Source organism: Pezoporus wallicus, unplaced genomic scaffold (genome assembly GCF_028554395.1).
Source record: "Pezoporus wallicus isolate ANWC-B61680 ecotype Strahan unplaced genomic scaffold, APGP_CSIRO_Pwel_v1 contig_8490, whole genome shotgun sequence".
Taxonomy (NCBI): domain Eukaryota; kingdom Metazoa; phylum Chordata; class Aves; order Psittaciformes; family Psittacidae; genus Pezoporus; species Pezoporus wallicus.
This window is the reverse complement of record NW_026642793.1, coordinates 781538-803052: the sequence shown is the minus strand read 5'-3', so window position 1 is coordinate 803052 and position 21515 is coordinate 781538. Positions and strand designations below refer to the sequence as shown.

The 21515-nt window shown below is 41.9% G+C and overlaps 2 protein-coding genes across 5 annotated transcripts in view; one reads left to right on the top strand and one right to left on the bottom strand.

Moving 5' to 3' along the window:
- Positions 1–13109, bottom strand: part of NSD2 (nuclear receptor binding SET domain protein 2) — a 72912-nt gene extending 59803 nt beyond the window's left edge. For all 3 annotated transcript variants that reach the window (XM_057432284.1, XM_057432282.1, XM_057432283.1), the window contains exon 1: positions 13020–13109. The gene's annotated coding sequence lies outside the window, so the exon portion shown is untranslated. The remainder of the gene's footprint in view (positions 1–13019) is intronic.
- Positions 13110–18036: 4927 nt separating this feature from the next.
- The window catches only part of LETM1 (leucine zipper and EF-hand containing transmembrane protein 1), a 49539-nt gene continuing 46060 nt past the window's right edge, over positions 18037–21515 (top strand). The window contains exon 1 of one of the 2 annotated variants that reach the window (XM_057432281.1): positions 18037–18165. In XM_057432281.1, coding sequence (XP_057288264.1) covers positions 18039–18165 — 127 coding nt within the window. In that variant the 5' untranslated portion in view covers positions 18037–18038. The remainder of the gene's footprint in view (positions 18166–21515) is intronic. The other variant, XM_057432278.1, reaches the window with a different exon arrangement.

Here is a 21515-nt window from a genome sequence, read left to right as displayed (position 1 = left end):
TGAATCCGGCAGAATGACTCCTTTATGTTCCTAGACCAGGCAAAATGATCATTTTCATTTCTAAAATTCATATGCATAGACTACTCATATTACCAGGTGCAGTGTATACACGATGTTGAGAAATATAGCATCATAAATGAGAGCTCAGCACAATAATCATCATATCCATGCTCAAGGTAACTGATTTCATATATGCTTAAGTCCAAGAACTGTCACATCAAATCAAAAACTTCATCAAATCTAGTCTCGCATGCTCCCAAAATAGTGCAGTAAAACCATGATGAATAACTATTGAATTGTCAGTTGCTATGGAAGAAATCTCTTCTGAATCTCACCACCTTGCTTATTAATGTACACAGCTACAATGCCTACAACTGGCATATTCCTGAAACATACATATTTGCTACCTCTACATCAGGAGTAGCAATGTACAAATGCTTATGTTTGAGCATTACTTTAAGCCTGGCAAGCTTAAGGGTGTCAAGCCTGAGCTCAAAGCAATTGGTCAACAGGAATCCCTTTTATTCACAAAGATGTAGGTGGAAAAAATAATCTAAAAATCATAACTCTTTATCACTCTTTTTAGCAAATGCTCCCATCTCCCTAACATGCTGCTCTAAGGTACCTACAAGCTAAAAGGGTCTCTCTCCATAAAAGCCATATAGACTTATTTGAGAGATGAAAACTATCCTTCAGGGACAGACAGCAGCCAGAAAAGCTCTTATTCAACAAGGTAAGAAGAGCAGGTATACCTGAACTCCAATGGAATCTGCAACAGGAAAGGTTCCAGTCTTTCCTTAGCCAGATGAAGTCTGAATTACCATAAAATCTCAAATAAAATGAGTGGAAACCAGCCAATTGTATAACCCTTTAGAAGAGGGGTCAGAGGTAAAAGGAAAACCAAAACTCTACCAGAACAGGACAAAGAACTCACTAAACCAAAAGAGAACTCGTGCACTTTCACAAGATCTCAGAAAACATGGGCCATGAAACAAAACTCTCAACCCAATTAACAATATAAACATCTTTCAAACTGTGATTCAGCACATTTAACTGAAATCGTATCTATTTTAAGAAACAACTGATGACAAATTCTATAAATTTTCAGGCAAAAGGCAAACCCGTTATGGAACATGTGACACGTATTTATGGAGACGAGAACAAGACTCCCTTAAAAAAAAAAGAAACCTAGACCATTGAATTGTAGCAAAATCTGTGCTTCCTTCCCACAGATTCTTAGCAGACTAAACCAGAACGCAAAACAAAAGATTTGATTTGGGCACCTAAACCCCCTTCAAAAAATAAGCCTACAAGCGAGGAGCTTTTCTGCGGCTACAGACGCCCTCCAGTGGTTGCCTGGACCAGGCAGAGCTCCCCCCTTCGCTGTCTGACACAGTGCTGCAATCACAGCTCTCCAAAGACGACCAGCACCAACAATGCCTTGCGTGACTCCCTCCTGTCCATCAACTACACGGTTAAGTTGAAAAACATTTCTAATATGGTTCCATGAGGTGCTTATCAGGATCTGCACTGAGGCATCTGCATTTTGTAACTCTATTTCAGTGCATGATTCTACTAGTATTTTTTTTGTCCTGCTTAAGAAGTCGTCTTGCTCTCATCACTTATTTCACTAAGCTAGAAAGCCATCAAGCTTGAGGCAGACCAGGACAGCTCAAAAAAAGCAACAAATAATCACATTATACTATGTTACTGGTGTACTCAAACACAAAATGCTGGATGCATTAAAAAAGTGATAGCTGAAGAGTTTCAAAACATAAAAATCATTAGAGCATCACAGAATCGTTTAGGCTGGGACTTTCTCAGATCATCTCTTTCAGCCCCCTGCTTTAATCAGGCCTAAAGCAGATCAAACTGCTCAAGGATTTGCCTGGAAAATGACCATTAAGTATCTAAGTGAAAAGACACTGCTCAAAGAAATCATGTTACTCTTTCTAGGCAATAAACCTAAGAGCAGCAATTCTGCATCACAAAAATATGAAGACCAGTAAGACGATGCAGTGAAAGACCCTGGAATTTTAGGAGTTACTTTGATCTGCATAATACATCTGAAGATACACAGCATGCAGATTTTAGCCCTTCAGTGAGTGAAGGTCCCTTCACTTAACAATTCTCACTAATACAGGCCACTAAAAACAGCTGAAAGCACTGAAAAAGGCCCCTCAAATCACTGGAGCCAAGAGACAACAAATCCAGGAGTATAACTGGTAAAAGGAATTCAATGTACCCAAGCCAATAAAGTGAGAAGATGAAGATAAAGGCAGTAATTTGAGACAGCAAGATTATCAGAACCAGTAGATACAGATTATAGAACATGGAAAATAGACCGTGTTTGTAAAAACATTTAATGGAGCCAAATGAGAAGAGGCTTAAAGTAAGAGGCAGAATAATGGGCAAAGATAATAGATGTGAGTACCTATAAGCAAATATAGCCCTATGGGGAGATGGAGCTTGCAGAGAGCAACTGGCAGGTTAGTTACCATCTCTAAGACAACCAATGAAGGGAAATTGCTGATACGCATCTCAGCCCTCCTTGTAAAAAAGAAGCTACATTGTGGGGTTCAGTTAAATGAAAGAAGCCAGCACATATACACAAGGGAATAATAAAAGGTTTTGAGAAAGAAGGGAAAATTGAAGCCAACTGAATTTTGCAGAACCTTTGCCATCTAAAATCCATGGCAGTACAATACCGTAAGCGAGAAAAAGGACTTGGCTCTTTGTGAGAAGAGGACAATGGAACGGGAAAGAAGAAAAGGGGCAAGGAAAGAAAATGATCAGCAGCAGATAACCAAGCAGTACTGTGAGCTTAGAATTAATACTAGAAGACAGGACATGAAAAAATGAAGTGAGATAGATTACAGACAAGATCTGGTTGATCTGAGTTGTAAGAGTAAGGTCCTGAAGCAGCTGAGCAGATGATTAGATTTGGTAGGTAAAGTAAATGCACTCATGCCAGACCACGGTATCACATGGAAGCAAAAGCAATCCCTTTTTCTAGATTATTCTGTATCTATAGAAAGGGAAACTGGGGGGAGGGTAGAGAAAGGAAGGGGACAAAAGCACCACACGCCAGTAGCAGCTAATGAGCTTAAGCTACTATCGTCCCATATTGACGGTCTGGTGACCCAACAAGTATTACTTTTACTAACAAAGAGAAAAAAACATGATAGCCACGGCGTCTGCTGAATAAATGTGTTCTGGCCTGTGAACAAACAGTTTTCAGTAAGCAAAAGATGTGAGTTATCAGAGAAAGGTCTCTACGTATTTTAATCAGAGAGTGCCTGCAATGGCTTTGTACACGTTTCATACTAAAAATATCCAGATTCTAAATAAGACAAATTATTTTGCAGGCATTTTAAAGAATGTTATTAATTACTTGAAGGTCCATCATCTGACAGGAGTCATGAGCCAAATACAGTTAGTCTGCATGTCAGATTCCTCCTTCCCTGTCTGGGCCACTATCATTTATGTGATACTTATTATTCATTTCTCCCACATCTGCTGCAATTTCAGAGATGCTTTTCTTGTGTGTCAGAAATAATGGAGTAGTCCATTCCTTCCAATTCTGCCAAAGGGAGTGAACAGAGTAAGTAATCAACAAAAAGCGTCGCTATTAAATACCACTTCTGGGGTTTTTTTTCTACGTGTTTTCTTAAAGCCATTTCTCAGGTAAATTACTGAGGGGAGGGAAGGGGGAATGACACACCTCAATACAAATTCACTGTAAAATAACTTTATCCACAAAAGCTATTTTTATTACCTACAAATGAGGCTTTCTGATGGCACTAAAAAAGCTAATAGATGACTGCTGCTTTTTTTCCTGTAAGGATAGCTTTCTGGTAAGTCTTCTCCAATCTCTCACCAATTTTAAGAGCAAAGGTTATTCCTATTTTCAGATCAGAATGAGCCAAAACACTTGAAAAGATTAGTAAAGACACAACACATTCTTGCCAATACATTTGAAAACTCAAGTATACTTACTCCCATTATCTTGTATAAAATAACTAAAATATCACATAGGAGTAGAAATATTTACTATCTTTCAGCATGCTCTGACTGTTCACTATATTAAAAGAGTAAAAAATTACTGAAGGATTTAAATTAAGAAAAGCCATAACTGAAAATTGCACTGTGGGTTTGCCAAAAACTGTTACAAACCAGCTCTATCCAGCAAATTCAAAAGCATTCCCTCTCATGAAGAAAACCATTACTGTACTAGCTGACAAAGAACTGAAACCAATTACACCAAAACTTTCTAACAATTTACCACTTGCCTTAGAAAAAACGTAGGAACGAAAAAAAGGAAGCTTTAGTCCAAAGGAGCCAATTTTGAGTTTAAAAGCACCTGAAGCAAAGACTTCATTAGTCATTAGTGTCTAGATACACAATGATTTCAGTTCACCAGTCAGTTAGCAAGACCTATAAAGTAGGTTTAGGTAAGCGCATGAAAATTTCCTTACACTTACAGTCCAGAAACATGTTTATATAGAGATGTAAAAGACATTTGCACAAAAACATCAGGCATATCTTGAAAACTGCTTGAAAAGGGGTAGGGTACTTACAGCTGCATTTCTGCTTACATGCCACCCAATTATTATTTTTTTTTAATCAAAAAAGTATTGATCTTCCCTAATTTGTTTTGGGTTTGCTTCCTCCCCCCCCCGGATAAGATTTTAGAACTTCATTGTTACAGTCTATATTCATCAACTGGAACAAGTATTCACTGACTTCTCACGAAAGCAACGGGCAACGCCAGCTTGTACAACTGAAACCTGTAGCATGGCAAGTAAAGAATTTCTTCACTTGAAATGTTTCTTGCTACTGCAGAAAATGAGCTTACAAAACTAATGGAACTGACCTTTTGTTCCCTCTCAGGAAAAGCTTTTGCAACCAACCCTTGCTGCTGAGGACCAGGCTAGAGGACTACTCATCAGGACTCCTCCCCATTAATTCATTTTCTTCAAAATCAGAAGAAATACTTTTTCCACTGCTGCAGAAATATCAGCTACACTCCTGCTCCTGGAGTGGGTGGTGAAAGAGGGTGACAGATTTGAGTGAATTCAAATTCTTTTAAAACATCATGTTTCTGTCTGAAGAGAGAATACAGATACTACTGTGATGGGACCACAGACCAAGTAGAAAAGAATTGCTTCTCCTCTGCAGATAAGCAGATGGGAACACTGGTGCTTGAAATGGTAGGAACTACTGGACTTGCCACCAGTATTTAACACAGAAAGGTGGGCCTCAACAGTTGCTTAACAAATGGCTACAAGTAAAGAAAAAGTAATGTTTTCAAATGTGAACTTGAGACTTTTCTGTCTTCTGGAGAGTTCCAAATGGCTCAGCTGAAGGGGATGGCCCCTCTCTAGCAAACCAGGACTTGGTAATTCAGTACAGACAGAATACTCCTTCAGTCTAGGTGCTTACCCACCAATGAAATGATGCACCTCTCTGTCTCTCAGGTAGGCCAGGGTTGTGCATTTGGCTTCTACTTAGCTTGGGAACAAAGCAGTAAATGCAGTCTCAAATAGCTCAGCACTTAGGTGCCGAGTTTCTTCCTTATTGACACTGGTATTTCACCTGGTTCAAGTCTCTTTTAATTTCCCACCCCTTTAATCCTACCGCTTTTTATTTTCAGGATCCTACCTCTGCTCCTTGCCCTTATTGCCATATGTAGTCATGACAGCACAGTAAATGCCCAAAGCCTCACTGAAAGCATCAGAAAATTACTGATTGTGCGAATACTGAGATGGGAAGATCAAATCTGGGAGGACGCCACAAAACAAATTATGACTATAAATTATGAATCAAACGGTAATATTAACAAAATGTTATTTGCTCCACCTCTACAGAAATATGTTTCCCAGATCAGACCAGGCAGCAACTAATTTTAATACAGAGGATGCAATCATTTTGCCGAGACCCTTAAAACTCTTGCTATCTTTGTCTATAATGGCATGAAAACCTGGGTTTAGATGTCAGAAGCATACTTGGTACATTGGAATAATTCTAAAAAGCACCATTGTGACACTGGTGATACATGAGGCCCTGTCAATAGTACAAAAGCCTAGCTATATGTATACATAGGAGAGATTCATAATCTTTATTATGGAGCACTACTTGGCCATGTCTTCTGTTGTTCATACAAACAGCAACACATTGCACTTATAATGTACCCCCCTAATGTGGACAGGTAATACATAAACATATAGATGATTTGTTTCATTGAGTACGTTCCACTTCACACCCCATAACATTAAGTAAGGAACTAGAAGGTAAAGTTCAAAATTAGTTAACACTGACTCAACAGTCCTACGGAATTTTAGTTACAGACTTGCACTTTTCATCAAGAACTGTTTATATCCGTATCTGAACAATGTAACTATGCACAACGTAATGCTGGCCGTACTATGCTAATTCTATTTTACACATAGACTGTAATGAGACTGTAACGATGCACATGTCTATATTAATTATTCTGTCAATGTACTACCTCAAAGCAAAACACACACAACTGGTATATGTATGCCAGGAACACTCAATCAACGCCCAAGACTTGAACACTACACACTCTCCAATCAAATCCAAATAGTAGCTACTAAGTGGCCTTTCTGGTTTGGATATTATTTGAAGTATTTCCATGTGCTGGGGCTTTAAAATGCTCTTGCCAAAATACATTACCACCTTTCATCTGCATGGTTCTAGATTCCCTGTTTCTTCCACTAAGACTACATCAAAAATCTTTCCAGAAGAGTGATTAGCAAAACTGTTACAGGTAAAAGGTCTGGAATTTGAAGCAAATCAGCTTTCTGGAGATAAAGCGTAGCTTACCCATTTAACTTGGGGTTAAAAAGATAAAACTTCCCTGTACAACGAACCAGTTCCTTCCTGTCCACTTCCCCAAACTAATGTATTGAGAGGTCTGCAATGGGCATCTCTTGTCATTTTTGCTGTTCTTCCTCCCAGCACACCACTAGTTCTGTGCTTTGCTACCTTGCCAGATTTAGTTCTTTCAACAAATGCTGTTGTATCTCCTTCTGATGGGTAAATCTAGAAAATTTTGACTGTAGAAGTAAGTCATGTTAAGCAATTGTAATTGCTTTCCTTACTTGCAGAGTTTTTAAGACTCAGCTATCACTACCACTACTGAGCCAAGCATTCATCTGATGAAGAGACTGTACAACCACGACTCACTATGATTTAAGCCTACTAGTTTTTTGCATTACTGGTGAATTTCAGTCATGTTCCACTTCAATTACAGCATTTGTTTCCAGTTTGTTCAGGAGTGCTACTATAAAACAGCTTCTGATGGTCTGCATTTTGCATCCACAGGAAAATCACAGTATTAATTTCATTCTGAAGTATCTGTTTGAAAGTTCTTGGCAATTACTCCATAAACTGAATGATCCATATTCATATCTTTCATCCCACACTGCACTCTGAGGTTCATACTTTGGCTTAAATCCCTATGGCTTTATTATCAGAATAGAATCTGGGCATTCTTTAGTACAGAGATAACTCCCCAATTTAGATGTTTCTGAGCGCCAGTGCAGTCAGGTCCTTTGCTCTGATGGCATCCCACCAAGGCTGGCAAGTTCCACAATTCATTTATCTGATACATGATCCTGGGAACCTCAGCTCCACAGACTAACCCATGCCACAGCAGGAATACTTACACTTCAACTTGTTATGAATAAATAAATTAAATGGATCTCAAAAACTATGCCAAGAGGCTGCATTACTGCATCTCCTTCCTATTGCTTCTTTTATCAGTAGCTTTTAAAAGTATTCCAAATGGTGTTTAGATCACATTTCTAATAAAATCTTTACTAACCTCGGCCTTCTTTTTTGAAGGTATTCTTGCCACAAAATCTTTCATCTTCTGCTCCTTGTGTATCTCTTATTTAGTAAGGCAGAACTCAGAGGACAGGAGAACACCTGCTATTATGTTTTTACTATGGAACAGAAAACATGGAATTCCGTTGTCAGCCCTCAAGGCCAAATATGCTTAAAGATTATTATAATCTTAGAAGACGTATTTTGTTTTTTTTTTTAATGTGTATTTTAGCACAGATGTGAGATGACAGTATTTTAGCATTTCGATATGAAGCACAGGCCAGAAGAGGTTTCACAAAGACAGTTAAATGGCCATCTCAGCCATCAGAACAAGACCACCTTGTGCTTCTCCAAAGAGCCACACAGAAAACCACCAGCAGAAGAAATATGTTAAAGCTTCTATGAAGTCTACTTGAATAGCACATCATGCTACAGTTTTCCAAACATCTGCCATGTATGTATCCTTACCCCAAATATGGATGAATATAAAATAGCTCCGATTTGTGCTGGAGAGCTGAATATCAAAGTTCAAAAGAAGATCAAATTGCTATCTTGCACTAAGATAAAAATAGGACAAGGTAAAAGGATTGATACAAAACTAGAAACTGAGCCATCGCCTGTTGAGTAACCCTTCCAATTTAACACATGCTTTAAGCCTCTTACATGTTTTATTAGTTTCAAATTATGTCAAATACAAGAATCTACATCAGTGGTGCCCCACGGCAACACAACTTTGCCCAGCATAACAATACTCTGAAGTGTGTATGGGCTACCACTTCTCTTTTCCATACTTAACTAAATCTCATTTGACTTCCATGAAACTCTCAAAGATTTTCCAACATCTTCTTCCACATGTAGCTCATCACACCACTGTACTATCAGGATAATTTCCATGTAATGGTATAATTTCTTAACACTAGCAAGAGGGATAGCAGAAACCTTGCCTTTGGTTAAATCTTTAACAGGTATATGTTTACTGCACACAAAATGTGTTTTAGAGAAATTATATTCTGGTGTAACCTATTATACACTTCAGACAGAAGCAGCTTCTCAAACATACCAGAGAGCCAACAGATTATCTGGCGCTAAAGTTAAGAGTTTCTGTGAGCAAAGTAATGCATAATGGGCTATGCATGAACCTATCATCACCATACACAAGGCATTAGTATATATGATCTGTTCTTCAGAACCTTGCATGGTTTTGTAGCTTGCTATTCACCAGAAGGGCAGCAGAAAAGATTATGATCTAAATTTCCCTTATAGCACATTCCAAAAACTTCTCTTCCTGCTGATGCTAGAAAATCTAAAATAACTATGCAGGACACCATCAAATTGATAAAACCATTAAAAATAGCACTTGATATATCACTTTTGTAATTTCTGTCATTATAAACTGAAAGGAAAAAAGTAGATACATTATACAGCTGTCTTACCACCTCCAATGACTGCAGGTCATAAGAGAAGATGATTTGAAGGTGATGATACAGAAATGTTCCCAGAATCAAAACCTTCCAAGCACCCATTAATTTTATAGAATAGTTAACTGACCCATTCAACCAGCTCCACGAATTTGCACACTGCAGGGTGGCTACTGGCAAGTACCCCCTAAGTCCTCCACAGTTAAGCACCAAAGGGAAACTGGACTTGCATAGCAAGCTCTGATAGGAAATTATTTTCTCTCTCCACTTTACCACCTGATCATTTATCCTGATGCCATATTCCATCTCCGCCTTCTCTTTTACACCACCAAGATTCCAGCACATCCTCAGTGAAGACATTTCTCAAAGCTACATCCTAACTGGAAAGTGATGCTTCTTGGAAACATGGACTTATCTGCCTAGATCCACGTCAGTATCTCCATTCTTTTTTCCTCCAAAAGCTAGATTAGAGAATTATACCAGGTCTATCACCTACTGCATTATTACTCATCCCACCAAGCATTTCTGTATTGGTGTTTGACTGCTGAATGTTAGGGTATCTTCTGTTTTCGGCGATGCCAATCAGTGGATGCTTCCCACTATGCCGCACAGTGCTCTCAAGTGAAAATTCCACCCCAAACGCCCCCCCCCCCCCCCCCAAAGGCTAGGTGCTTTACCTTGTTCTACATAGTACATATTTGCCATTTACATGCATTCAACCACCTCCTATGCTTAAAACCTAACAGATGTCTTGTAGGTATGTAAGCAGGAACGACCAGAGGTGACCCAAATGCTGCAAGAATTGTGCTTATATCTTCCGCTCTTCATAAACCTACATCCTTGATCCAGTAATCCAACCAGAGTAGGTGAACCTTTATAGAGGTAGGGAGTCCTGAAGCAGTCAATAGGCTTTGGTCGACCATGAGGAAAGAGCTGTATTTATCAGTCTGTAGAAATAAGGCCTCGCTTGGGAATCATAGTGACACCGGTGGAACAAAAAGCAGGCTCAGTGCAAAAGTGAGAGGTGAATGGGCCGTGAACAATAGGACACTGAAAAACAATTCCTTCTTGCCATTCCTTGGCTATCTTGTTTGTGTCAAAACCATTGTGCTAAGTTATGTATATATAAATATATACATATAAGCATATATATATATCTGTACCCATACACATCAATTTCACCACCCAAATATTAGAAAGCAAAAAACAATCATTTCTGCTTCCAGTCGAAAATAAACTGGGGTTGATTGTGTTGTAATATCCAGTCTATTGCGCGCAGGCAGTAATTTAAATGCAACAGTCTCATCTGCAAAGCCACCGCTGGCTTCAGAAAAAGCACGTAGCCCTACAGATATTAAAACATTGTTTTTTCATTCTTACTAGCCATTTGGTGGACTTGTATTGAACCAAAAGGAAATATATGCTACATTTAATTTCAATTTCCTAAACCACTTTAAATCTACACCCTTAAAGCATAATGACCCAGTTTCTTCTGATATTTTCCAATCATATTTGGTAAATCAATAGGTTTTACAATACTTTTAATATCTGAATTTTTCCAAGTATGTATGACTGTGGACATTCCTATAACCTTCACAAGAACCAGCCATATAGTCTCCATGAATATCCATACATACAAAACTGTCATATTTTCTGATGGCTGCATACAAGATGAAAATCCCAGGATGTTTTAATACATGGGATACCGATGTTTACTGGAACAACCAAAATTGTACATAATGTAAGTACAGAGCCCTGAATCATCCTGCAAACAGTGGGTTTATTGAATGAATACATCAAATAGTCAAATATCAAGCTGTGAAATTGAGTAGTTTATTAAGGTTGATACATTGCATTTCCTGAACAGAATTCCCACATCAAAACAAGCAAATAAGAGCTTCAGTGAGAAACTGACAGAAATCCTACAAATGTATGAACATTTTGGGGAAGAACCAGGTTATTCTTGCAGCTGAAGCCACACATTCCATGTTTCAGGAATCCTAGTATGCATACATGTCTGCTTAAACCACCAGCAAGGGCTCTGCAAAATCTATTACAAACTTCACTGCCACCCTACAGTGTTTATGGCTACCTTCCTTAGATATCTGAAAAGCCTAAATGCCAAACAGATCCTCCTTCTTGTTTTGGGGTCTTTTTTAAAGCAGACCTCATTTAGTTTACCTGGTGTGGGCAGTACTAGCTCTGAAATTCTAAATTTAAGGATCATTATAAACCAATTTTACCGCAAATGCCAATAAGAAACTATTCAAGCCCATAAAATACACGGGCAATGACTGATACCAGCCTCCTGCCTGTTTAATGGCTATTAGGCCAATTTTCTCTGAAATGTGTTTAAATACGGTGTTTACCTTCCATGTACTTCTACTAGCATTTACTCCTCCTTTCAGACAACATATTTAAAACAAAACAACCACCAAAACCAAAAAGCAAAGTATAAAATGTTCAAGAAGTATGGCAAATTCCCTTTTCCACCCCCAGAGCGGTAAAGCCACAGCGGATGAGCTGTAACTATGGCCTTGGGAATACAAGTTCCCCAGGCTCTTTTACCACACAAATATCAATTCAAGTTACAAGAGCCCTATCCTCTTATACTTAATGGGAGATTGAGCCAACAAGCCTGCACGCCTTCCCAGGAATGTTTTCTTCCCGTTTTCCTAACAAGGCTCTCCTCCCGAACAGGTCCAGGATGGACTGCAGAAGGGTGTAAGGAGAAGGATCATCACACCAGTGTTTAGTGGAGGAATAAATCAAACATGGCTTCCCCCTCCATACATTTCCAGAGTTACATTCACTCCTGCTGCCGTACAATCCCAGTCCTACCCGGAGGGAAGGGGCAGGAGCAGCCTCCACCTCCCCACACACTCACCGCCACGGGGGGGGGCTTTTGCAGCCACCCCATCCCTTCAGGAGGCGGTTTACACCCTGGGGGAGGCTTTTTTTCCTTTCCTTCTCCTCTCCCCCCCCCCCCTCCGGTTTTCCTTCTGATTTGCACTGATTGATCCCCTCTTCCCCAGGGAAGGGAGGTGGGACGGGTGGGCACCTCTCCATTACCCCTTTATGCTGCCCCCGACCTCCCGCAGCGCCAAAAAGGAGGGGGGGGGGGGGGGGGGGGAAAGGATGAAGCTGCAACAGCCGGGACTCGGCATCGCTCCTTTCCGCTCCTCCGCCACCCAAGAGTCAGGCCCAGCCAGCAGCAGGAATCCTGCGGCAGCCGCCGGGGGAGGGCGGCCGGGGGACCCGCGGCCCCTCAGCCAGGGCCAGGTAGCGCGGGGGAGGAGGGAAGGGAAGGGGGCAGGGGGGGAGCGAACAAAAAAAACCCTCCTCCGGGGAAAGGTGAAACGGGAGCTGCGGCTGCCCGGGCAGCGCGATGGAGATGGCGGGGCGCCGGCGGTAAGTTTGAGGGGAGCGGAGCCCCGTCGAGGAGGAGTCCCTGCGGGGAACGGCCGGAGCCGAGGGACGGGGGGGGTGGGGGGGTGGATGCTCCACGACGGGACCCCCGGCCTCCATAGCGCTGTGCTGCTCGGAGCCCGCGGTCCCAACCCGGGAGGGTGCTCCCGGTGACCGCGGCGAGGCGCGGGGCCGGGCGGCGGAATCCCCACGGGGCCAGGGAGCCTCGCCGCCTCTCCCGCCTCCCGCCCGGGGCCTGCGGGAACGTGCCCCGGGTGCCTCCTCCCTTCCCCGGGGAGGCGGCAGGGGCTGAGCCGGGCGCGCCGCAGGCCTACTGACCTGTGCCCTAGCGCATCCTCCTGCCCCGAGAGCCGAGCGGCGGCGGCGGCGGTACCTCGGTGCCGGGGAGCGGCGGCGACAGCGGCGGCGGGAGCTGAAGCGACACGGCAACAGCGGCGGCGGCTCCGGCGGTCCTGCGCGGCGGCCCCGCCCCCTCCTCCGGCCAGAACCAGCGCGAAAAATCCGGGCCGCTGATTGGCCGCCGCCGCTGCGCTGCCCCTGGAGCGGCTGTTTCAAATCCCCCCGCACGGAGCCGCCCGCACGCGCGGCCCAGCGGCCGCGAGCAGCGCCACAGACTGCGCCAGCGGCGGGGAGGGAGCGGGGCCGCCCTGACAGCACCGGAATGGTGGCGGGGAGGGAGCGGGGCCGCACTGACACAGGGAGAGGGGTGGAAGAGGAGGGTGGGCCGGGTGCCAGGGGAGGGAAGGCCGCGGCGTGAGGTGGGGTTGAAGGCGGGAGCTGCGTGGGGCCCGGCCCGCCGCCGCGGCGTCCCCAGGTGGGTGAGAGCGCGTCGAGGGCCCGCCGGCCCCGCTGAGGTGGTGGAAAGCACTTGTTTGGTCTGTAGGGCCAGGTGAGTGAGCATCGCGCTGTACTGGGCACTGGTGGGGCCGCGTATCGAATACTGTGTTCAGTTCTGGGCCCCTCACTGCAACAGAGACATTGAGGTGCCGGAGCAGGGCTAGAGAAGAGCAATAGAGCTGGTGAAGAGTCTGGAGCACAAGTGTGATGGGGAACGGCTGGGGGAACTGGGGGTGTTTATAGTCTGGAAGAAGAGAAGGCTCAGGGGGGATCTTAATCACTTTCTGCAACTATATCTGACTGGAGGCTGTAGTGAGGTGGGATCGGTTTCTTCTCCCAAGTAATAAGTGGTAAGACAAGAGATAAGGGCCTCAAGCTGCACCAGTGAAGGTTTAGATTGGATATTAGAATTACAGAGAGGGTGCTCAGGCATTGAAACAAGCTGCTAAGTGCAGTGGTGGAGTCACCGGCCCTGGAAGTTTTCAAACACCATGTGGATGAGGCCGTCAGTGACATGGTTTAGTGATGGTCTTGGCAGTCCTGATGGTTGGATTTGATGGTCTTAAATATCTTTTCCAGCCTACTAGGTTCTATGATTCTATTTTAAAAGTACTTTTTAAATACATATTGCTATGTACCCCTCCTCACCCGCTGGCCTCAGTGACTGTACATGTGAGCTCGCTGAACATCCTGATTTAAGCCAAATGTTTTGAGTTTCCCCACAACTGCACACAATTTTGAGGCTGTTGGATAGCTGTAAGAACCCAAGTGTGCCTGGCTGTGAATTACCCGTGCTGTCTCTCTGGAAGTATGGCCTGGTTTAGAGGTTGTTTTTTTTCCTTGCATCAATATACATACATGTGCTTGCAATTTGCCAATTGAAAGCATAGCTATTTGGGGGGATTTTTTTTAGGCCAAATCGTTAAATACCTGTCATGTTACGACAGGAACAAATATTCTCATGAACTGTTGCACCAGATAACGTAAAGCAGGTCACAACCAACTGTTTGGATGGTTTGATCAAGGGCTTGTGGAGCTCTGGGAACCTGTTTTCTGTGTAAGGTAGAGAATGCAGCTCTTTGGTGCTGTGAGAATGTGTTAACCTGGTAACTAAGGGCTTAACACACCCCCTGTGCAAGGTAAACTGATGACAATGGAGGAGGAAATACACCAGCATCAGCCTGCTGGATAGTGGTGAATTACACCATCTGTCACAGGCTCTTTTATTTATTTTTTTATGTAATCCTTAATTTGCTTTCATATGTTGAAGCTTGTCCATGTTTTACCCATGTATTTAATGGTGGATGCACCTTAGCATAGCAGTTAACAGTTGAGCGGTGCAAACTTAGTGTTAATTACTTAGTAATGAAAAACTTAATCATCAGCTGATTAAAACCTTAATCTCCAGGTGGCAGAGGGAAATCTCTCTGTAGTGATAAAGGTTCCTTAACTTGTTTTACAGCCTGTCTATAAAATAAAAAAAGAAGCACTATCTTTAAGGTGTTAGACCAACAAGATTTTGTTTTTGAATGTCAGTATTTACAGTGTTAAAGAAGTGCATCACATTTTAGAATAGTTACCTTGAATTAAGAGTCACAACATCTTGCAGCTTCCTTTCTAAAGCTGAGTTATATGCATTTACGGGGGGGGGGAGGAGGGAGATTTTTTCTAATTAAAACCAGAGACACCATTATCAATACAAATAATCAGAAGCATAAATATGTGAATCCTGTTGTTTTGCTACAATAAGGGCATGTATAGAATCATAGAATCACAGAATAATTAGGGTTGGAAAGGACCTTAAGATCATCAAGTTCCAACTCCCCTGCCATGGGCAGGGACACCTTACGCTAAATCATATCACCCAAGGCCTCGTCCAACCTGGTCTTGAACACTGTCAGGGATGGAGCATTCACAACCTCCCTGGGCAACCCATTCCAGTGCCTCACCACCCGAACAGGAAAGAATTTCCTCCTTATAGCCAATCTAAACTTCCCCTGTTTAAATTTTAACCCGTTATCCCTTGTCCTATCACTACAGTCTCTAATGAAGAGTCCCTTCCCAGCATCCCTATAGGCCCCCTTCAGATACTGGAAGGCTGCTATGAGGTCTCCACGCACCCTTCTCTTCTCCAGGCTGAACAGCCCCAACTTCCTCAGTCTCTCTTCATACGGGAGGTGCTCCAGTCCCCTGATCATACTCGTGGCCCTTCTCTGGACTTGTTCCAACAGTTCCATGTCCTTTTTATGTTGAGGACACCAGAACTGCACACAGTACTCCAGGTGAGGTCTCACAAGAGCAAGGTAGAGGGGCAGGATCACCTCCTTTGACCTGCTGGTCATGCTCCTTTAGATGCAGCCCAGGATACGGTTGGCAGGTGTACAGGTGTGCTTCCACAATTGAACAATAATACTAATATATTAAAAGTACAAAGCATGATATATTTGCAGGGGTGCTTGCTATGTTGTCCCCCCTGTCCCTGCCATGTGTTGCCTCCCAAAAAAAACCCACCTCAACCTTGTATAAGAACCCAGGTTAGTCATCAATAACTTGCATGCTACAAATGTGTCATCTCAGTTCTCTTGGGAATGAATTCTGGGATTAGGCTCAGTGATGCAAATTCATCTCTGTGTGACTTATAAAAGAGAAACAGGTTTTTATTCTGTACTTATTACTAATGCACAAGGTCCCCTGGATGATGCAGTTCTCGTTTGCTTTCTTCCTGGTCAGTAGGCCGAAGTGTCAGTTGAGATTTAGGTGGAAAGACTTTGCTATCATGGTCAAGGTGGCAACAAATCTTCCTTAGTCCTTTCAACTCCTATAGATCACTGGCCTTGTCTATGCTGCTAAGATTTGCAGCCACATAATTACCTCCTGATAGACCCACCATGTGAATTTCCAGGAAAGCTGATGCTGGGAGTTAGCAGCTTTAACTGGAATAGCACCAGTTTCTACTCTCCATAGACACTGGTGCAAACTTCTCCAATGTCATGACTCTTTTAAACAGCAACTGCATGTGGGGGTTTCTTTCATTTCAAAAAGAACTGTCTGTTTTCTTGAGCTCATATCGTGATGATAAAAACCCCTCATTTTTTCCACTGCAGTACACAAAGAGGTCAATTCTTCAGTTCTTCTGAACTTCTGAGATCCAAAAAGTTTTAACTTCCAATGGTATAAATAAACAGGGAGTACAGAATGAGCTTGTGCTGACAAATAACAGGCAGACTGCATTACACATGAGTGATGGCTCCAAAAGAGTTGAAGTACATGTCCTCTAATCTTTCTAGGAGCTGCAAATTTCCAGACTGAACCTCTAGGAGGCTTTATTCTCTTTCACTTAGCCAGTATTTTTTTAACAGTTTGATGTTTCTTGGGTAGCCAAAACAGGTCATTGAAACCAGAAGATGTACAGCTACATCAGAAAACAGTATTCATTTATTAATGATGCCTGTTTCATTTGGCATCTAAACTTTTATTGCTCCTTACTTTCAACTTTTATGGACATACTGTGTTAAGAAATGGTATCAAGGTCAATATCCTGCCTGTTCAACTCAATAAAGGAATTTAAATAAATGCAGTGGCTGCATATCGTTCTAGACATATTTAAATATTTTAGAGACTATCAATTGGTTACTAGGTCAAAATTTAAACACTTCCAAGATCATTTATTCTGCAGTAATGGTAGTCAGTGCCCCTGACTTCAGGCAGATGTTGGGGGATGCTGAAATTCTGAAGCTGAAGGAAGATTTCGTTGCCGTAACAAGGACAGACAGTGCCTGAGAGGCAAAGGCCTACATGGCCGTTGCTGTCGTTTCACTGCATTAGGCAGAGCTCGGAAGCTAATTCTACGTGTGTGGCGCTGCTCCATGCAGCAGTGTAGAGCTCTCTCCCCTGAGAGTTCCGTCAGCCCTGTTCACAAGGGGATGGGGCACATTTTGGGGTACTTCTTGCTATTAGAAATAATGGAGATTAGCAGTCCCCGTACTAAAGCTTTGTCTTTCTCCTAGCAAAGGCCAACTGTAGAGCACATTTAATCTCATTGTAGGTCTCTGTGGCAGGAGCTTCATGTTTATATTTCTCTCCTGTATGGATCCTAAGGATTGATTGCTTTCTGAATTCCTTTCTTGTATCCCTTTTTATTTTGTTTCAGGATTTTACATAAACATCTGTTTCGTAAATATTTTCCTGAATGCAGATCATCTTGGTGGCAATGTAAACAGAACTACAAGTAGAGTTAAACTGAAGCCACGTGAGTGCAGTGATGAGTTAGATATTCCCAAGTTAGTACAGCAGCACAGCATGTTTACAGTGTTTATTGCACTACAGGTATTTAATTAGATAAGGACTGTACTAGCCCATATAGAATCTACAGATGTAGGTTTTTCTTGTTTCACAGATTTTTTCACCTATAAGGGCTAAACTCTGAAGATGTAGTTCTACTTCAAAATGTGAATGCACTGGAAAAATTAATGCTGCTCATTGTATTGTTTGGTTGTAGCAATGCCACGGAGAGATCTTCCCAGTGGTCCCTCCTGTCACCATTACTCTCTCCAATGCTATCATCTGATGACCCACCACCTGAGCGCTGATTTTGGCCAGCAGTCCTTGTTCTTCCTTTGGATTAACAGTAAATGTTGCTTTCAACCTGCCTGAACCCCATCTGAACCTATCCTTAACTATATAAGTCACGGATCCTTCAGCATGTCAGTCCATGTGTCATCATGACTGTTCAGAAAAAACCTCACTAACAGGTATGTGTTTGTCTTTGGCCATGCAACATCCTGCATGCTGTTTAATATGAAGACAGCAAACTGTTGATTTAGAATTAAGAGTGAATGAAGTATAAAACTTAAATCAGCATTTCAAAATATATTAAATATAGCATAGTCATCATAAAATTATATCACTAAATGTGTTCTTGAGAACTGACACATACATTTGCTAATTAATTTAAATCAAATTTCACTGCAAATGGTTATTTTAAAAAAATCAGCATTATGTATTAAAGTTGTTTTTACTTTTAAATTAGCTTGAAAATGAAAAGTTGAGGCTTGTCAGGCTTTTTGTGTGTTTTGTGTCATCCCATGGAAAAACAGAGTATTTTTTTAATTGAATGTCGATTCTTTGGGAAAGGAAAATTATCTGCTTAGAAAATTTCAAACCGAATTAGTCTCTGTCCAAATAAGACATCCTAAATGCAACTACAGCTTATAGCTTGAATACTGTTCTGAGTAAGAAATGGTAAACTTGAAAATATACAGTTAAATATGAATCTTTTTCATACTATGAGTTACACACTGGTCTGTTTACCAGATATATTTTCCATTAGGAAAAGAATGGCGTAAATACCACTTTTCTTACAAATACCTAGTTCTGTTTGCATCATTTGTACTGAGCAGAAGGAAGAAGTGCCATTGAGGGAGCAAAGGATGAGGAAAGTCAAAGACATGAGAGAATGGCGTACATCTTCAGGGGAAGGCAGAGGCCAGGAGAAAGAAAAACTAAGGAGCACGTCCCTGCTGTTTTCCAGTGTTGAAATGATAAAAACCAGCTGTATACCAACTCTGAGCAGTTAACATGCTCCAGCCTGGTACAAGTAACTTAAGCGTAGTAATAAATTTATCTATAGAAGCTGTATGTCTCTAATTATCTTTGACATCAGTATGACTTAATTTAAACATTGCTGACATTCAGAATAAAATAAATCTAATCTATGTAGAAACACACAGCTTGAGGATTCAAAACACATTAACTCTTCTATCTATTGATAGCACAGTATGTTGCTGTGTTTATAAACATAAACTTAATCTGATTTAGAAGTATAAATACTGAAATACATTCATAATCAGAATTAATGTTTAGCACTGCAAAGCAAAACTAGTTTTCTTGCAATATGTTTGGTATGCATTTCTAGATCTGAGCTTGTTGAGGATAAAGCGTAACTCTAACTCAGCTTTTGAGGAGCTGGAATGTAGGTCTGAATGTTAATTCTGCTGCATTTCAAATTACTGACTTATGTTTAATCTTCACGCCAGTACTGTTCAGTGATAAATACAATGTGGTAAGTTATACAGCAATGGAAGTCTTGAGGGGGTTGTTTTTTTCATTTTGGCAGAGAAGTGACTATTGATATTTCCACTCTATGCCAGTGCCAAAGAATAAAGTTTGTTCAGGGTTGAATAGGCCAGATAGATAATGCTACTTCTGTTTTCAGCAGATGCTAATCCAGTGTTTTATTTTGCACATATATTAATCTTTGCTGCCTCAGTACAGAATGGTGAGGGGAACTATGCCGGTCCTAAAGGTTAATTTCATTCTTTTTTAAGGCATGCCATTATTCTGTTAACAGTAATTGCTCTTTTTTGAATGATTAATTTGATCATATGAACTGTTTCTAATTATGTTGGTGGCTGGCAATTTCCTGTACTGAGAAATCGTATCTGTGATCATATCCCATTTACTCAATATATATGCCCTGAGAAAAATGCTCATTGACAGATGTTTTCAGAAATACTCACTGAGTTTTAGAACTGTCTGGAGGCTTTCTATAAGATGCCTTGCATTTGTTTTATATTGGTGTTGAGTACATGCAAATGTACTTGACAAATGAGGGCTAGTACAACTGGATTTGAGGTACAGGATGGGCAGGTTTGCAAATGCAGGCCCTAACTGCTAAATTATCACCTGTGCTGCTTTTGCTGTGAAAACTGGAAGGAGTAGGACGTGTTCCTTGCACATTTTACCATGTTCTTACACTCTTCTTGAGCTTGCTATGCTCACTCCTCTAAGCTATATTTGTTCACATCAGTTACTGATGTAAGCCAGAGCTTACACTTTGCAAATTGGTGCAGGCATTTTATAAGACACTCCTGCTTGGTGAGCAAGCCTTACCAGCGAGGGAAAGGCAGCTGCTGAGCTGCCTGCAGGAGTTATACTGCGGCTCACTGTCAGCAGCTCAACCTTATGAGCAAGAGTGATCCCACTGTGGCAGTTCTGGCTCCAGTGCCAAATCTGCATCCAGTTTACGCACAGCAGAAAACCATTGGACTGTCTCAGCTGCATTTACAGCATCTGAACTAAACTGTGATTCAAACGAAGAATGTGCTCAGCAGAGGTGTTGGGTTTGACCAGTGCGTAGGAGACAGCCTACATGAAGGTTCACCCACTCTATGTTGTCTCACACTGAAGCTGGGCATAGTTTTAGTGCCATTTTGCTAATAACACCAATGTTCATATGGACACAAGCCACCATGTGTTGGACACACTTGCTTTTGCAACTGCTACAGCAAGTGGGCATGCAGTATTTGCTAAAAGGCTGAGGTTACATCCATCTTCTGGGTGTGAGCTGGTTCGTCAGGGCAGGAATAAACTGTTTGCCTTAATCCAAAGTAAGAGATTAGCACTTAAATGGCACTCAGAATTCAGGAGTTTAATCTGTGATTCAAAGCCCCAACTTTTGTCTCGCACCCAGAAGCCCTTTATTGAGGGTTCGAAGAGGTACTTTTGCCTTTGACTAAAAGTACACCACTCACAGCATGCAGCTCACCTAAAATACTTGGAACCTGAAACTGAGCATTCTCTTTGGTGATCATAGAATCATTCAGGTTTGAAAAGACCTTTAAGATCTGCCAGAGAGTCCTTCAAAGTGCACCTACATTCTTTGCCACAGTGCACCATCTTAAATGCACATTCTACATGTGTTCCTTATGTCACGTACACTTGTAAAACTGTGACGTTTGACTTATATTTGGAGTCACTCTGGCAAATATATGTACATAACATTATGTATGTGAGTTGCCTCTTTCCAGCCCTATGATCCTGTCTGTTTTAATGCAGCTGTAATCGCCAGTGCCTGTGGGGAGTTTGGCCTAGCCCACTCTAGACCTGCAGGAATGAATAGCTGCAAGCCATTTTGTGTGCCCCCTGATTTGCCTGCAACCTGTCCCCAGGGATTTTGCAGACAGCCTGTAGGCCTGG